Here is a 3,181-nt window from a genome sequence, read left to right on the forward strand (position 1 = left end):
CACTATGCACATTGTGCATACTATTCATATTGTGTGCTATGCTAGTAAGTGACTCTGTCGACTGTATGTACTGTATGTATAACTCATATTCTGTTGCTGTGTCTTTATGCGAAAATGTTTAAAGAGGAATCTCCGATAGCGCGAATAAGAGTGCCTGCGACTTCAAATTAGCGCCCGTATACTACACGGGTGACTATCGCAACCTAATTGTCATGATTATTATGAAAAAGAAGATAGAAAAAAAAGAAAAACGTTCAATTACTTGAAACCAAAATTGTGCAACTTATTTAATCATTAAATTTTAATATTAAAGTAATACATACATTCTGAAATAAATCACACAACTCTTGAGAATATTCATTTGGTGTAGCCGAAAACATCATGATTTGTTTTTTTTTGGGAAGTTTGACGTGAAATGTTTTCTATTTCGATCATGATGTCTGTTTTCTGTTTGAAAGAGAGAGAGAGAGAGAGAGAGAGGAAGAAAGAAAATTAAGAAATCTAATTAAATTTCCTATCAAATCAAACTTGAAGGGCAGTTTATCATCATGTTTATCTGTAAAAATATGGTTTGTTCATGATTTAAATTACCTAAGCAATTCAGCATTTCGTCACATTCATCTAGAATGAAATATTTCAAATGTTCAAAGTCGAATTTGTTGATGAGTCTCGAAATACATTCGGGTGTGCCAACAACGATTCGTTTTCCCGATTTCACATTGATTCCTGATAACATCTCATCGCAAAATACGCTGACTTTATCTGGCATATGTTTCGAGACATTTTTATATTTAATTAAATCGCTCTTTTGGCAAAGGACCAGTGCAAAAATATGATCTTCTGTTGTTTGCAATTCCGACAAACAAGCAAGAGCAACTACGCCAGTTTTTCCCATTCCTGGAAGAAAACGATAAAACAAGATTCATTAAAGCACGCACAACAATATCAAAAAAAGAAACACCTAACCTGGTTTCGTTCGGAACCACACGTTTCTCCCTACAAAAGCATATTGAATGCAATTCATTAAATCTGAAAAAATGAGGGGAAAATACACAGAATTTAAAATGATTAAAACCCAAATTTTTTCTCAATATAATGCATAAAATAAGGTTACCGACACTGAAATTTTTCATCAAATCTTGATAAATAACGAAAGATTTTTTCTTGTAATTTGTTTACCTTCTGATGCGGCTCTAAAACCCAAACGTGATATTAATTCAAGAGTTTCTGAATCCAATGATTTTGGATGATCGCTTCCAACCAGAATGGAGACAAGATCATTATTGTCTTCAATTGTGTTATGGGATTGTGCTTTTTTGTCGTGCGTTTTGACTGCAGTGTCACATGCAATATCCGATACGCTTTTTACAACTTCGCCAATATTTTGAGCTTTGTCTAGCTCATCATTATTCTCAACAACGCCACCGCCGCTATGAACTGTGACACTTGTTTGGTCGTCTGTTTTTGTGATTGTGATTTCAGCCGATTTCGATTCTTCAACTGCAAAATTAAATTTTTTTTTTATCTAACATTTAATTTGATTATTGATTTAAAATATAAAATATAAAATACAACAAAATGATCTTTCTCGAAAAACTCATTGTATTCGCTAACGCACGTCGTACTGCATAAGCGCTTCGCATTTCAAAAATACATGTGCGCTCATTTGCTACACAAAAAAAACGTATAGCGAAATTAAAAACAACAACACTACCACTACCACCACCAACAACAAAAACAAAAACAATAATACACAATTTGTTGTACACATAAACTGGTGAATAAACCAATACATACTTATACCATTTCTGAGTGTTCCGTGTATTTATGCATACATGGAGTAAAGTATGATGATTTTACTCACCAGTCTATGTGTGTGTACTCGTTGTCTTTGTGCCGTATGGGTCATGTCGTTGTCTCGTTGTCGTCCTACAAAAAATTTCCGCTTTGAAATTTGTCACTTTGTATCACACATACATACACATGCCCAAACTTATACACGCACACGGACATGATGTATACATAATCGAAAAGTTGTTTTTGTCAAACACAACCGATTTGGTTGGTGCGCCGGCGATTAACAATACATACACACATATACTTTAAATGTGAAGCAATAAAAAAAATGAAAATCGAAAACTTTGCTTGCGAAATAAATATTTTTCTTTTTTTGGGTGAAACTGCTGCTGCTGTCTAACAATGAATGAGAAATACATGCAAAATACCTTTTGTGGTAACCACTGGTGCTGCTGCTGTTGCTGCCGCGGCTGTACCATTCTCGTTATCCATTTTGGACTCGGTTTTCTTCTTCAAAATGTTCAATGCTTGTCGATTGACAATTATTCGAAAGATTAATTTTTTTCTTTCGATTTCTTTTTCTACGGAATGGATTTACCGGTTCTGATGTGCGTTGACGACCGACTTTTCCGAATTAGATTAATGCGACACACACAATTTTTTTTCCCGTCTATAAAACGCCGCCACAAACGTCGTCTTCTTCTTCTACGCTCTTCGCACAATTCCACCACGTTTCTTTACCACCAATCGATTAAATTGCCTTTTACGATGCAAATATGATTTCTTTTTATGAATTTTGACGATTGCTTTGTTTTTTTTTTCTCTGCTCCCGTTTTGCAGTTGTTGCCGCTGTAGTTGTCGTCAAAATGAAGTTCAGTGCGGTTCACAGTATGTAATGAATGTAGAAGCGGCATCGATCTTACACTGTTTTTGCTGCTTCGAAGGGCAATCGCACTTTGAACACTGCAGTTGTGCTGCTCTCTGACATTTATAAGTTCAACCCTATGTAAAGACATTGCTTTCCTCTTCTTCTTCATTTACAAGAAGCATGTGTGTTATAGCAGCTTAACTTTGAGATACCAGGTGGCAGCATATTTGCGTGTTCGAAACCAAATACATTGCTTTAAATGGAGTGCGAGCAGAGCGTGTGCTGCTTATACGACTGCATACTGAGTACACCAAGAGTAAGCGAGAGAGAATGATTCTCTCCATATTCTCTAGATGTTTATACTAACAAATACTGTCACGCGATGCGAGCACATTTTCTAATACATATAAATGCATATCGTTGGATTTGGTTGACACATATACACCGCGCCACACGAAAAATGTCAGAATTGTTAGTATAAACAGCTTCCATCACTTTGAAACTACAATCGCACCA

At 35.6% G+C, this 3,181-nt stretch overlaps 1 protein-coding gene across 1 annotated transcript; it reads right to left on the reverse strand.

Moving 5' to 3' along the window:
• Positions 1 to 591: 591 nt before the first annotated feature.
• Positions 592 to 2,289, reverse strand: LOC116347828 (ATP-dependent RNA helicase DDX39A-like; the record flags this gene model as incomplete). The annotated part of the gene is made up of 4 exons (XM_031778558.1): positions 2,226 to 2,289; positions 1,180 to 1,500; positions 967 to 1,029; positions 592 to 897 (listed from the first exon to the last, which is right to left on the reverse strand). Coding segments are annotated over exons 1-4 (754 nt in total), but the record flags the coding sequence as incomplete, so codon positions are not given.
• Between the last annotated feature and the right edge of the window lie 892 nt (positions 2,290 to 3,181).

The sequence above is a fragment of the Contarinia nasturtii genome, unplaced genomic scaffold (genome assembly GCF_009176525.2).
Source record: "Contarinia nasturtii isolate CC-2019 unplaced genomic scaffold, AAFC_CNas_1.1 Cnas_scaffold_2156, whole genome shotgun sequence".
NCBI lineage: Eukaryota > Metazoa > Arthropoda > Insecta > Diptera > Cecidomyiidae > Contarinia > Contarinia nasturtii.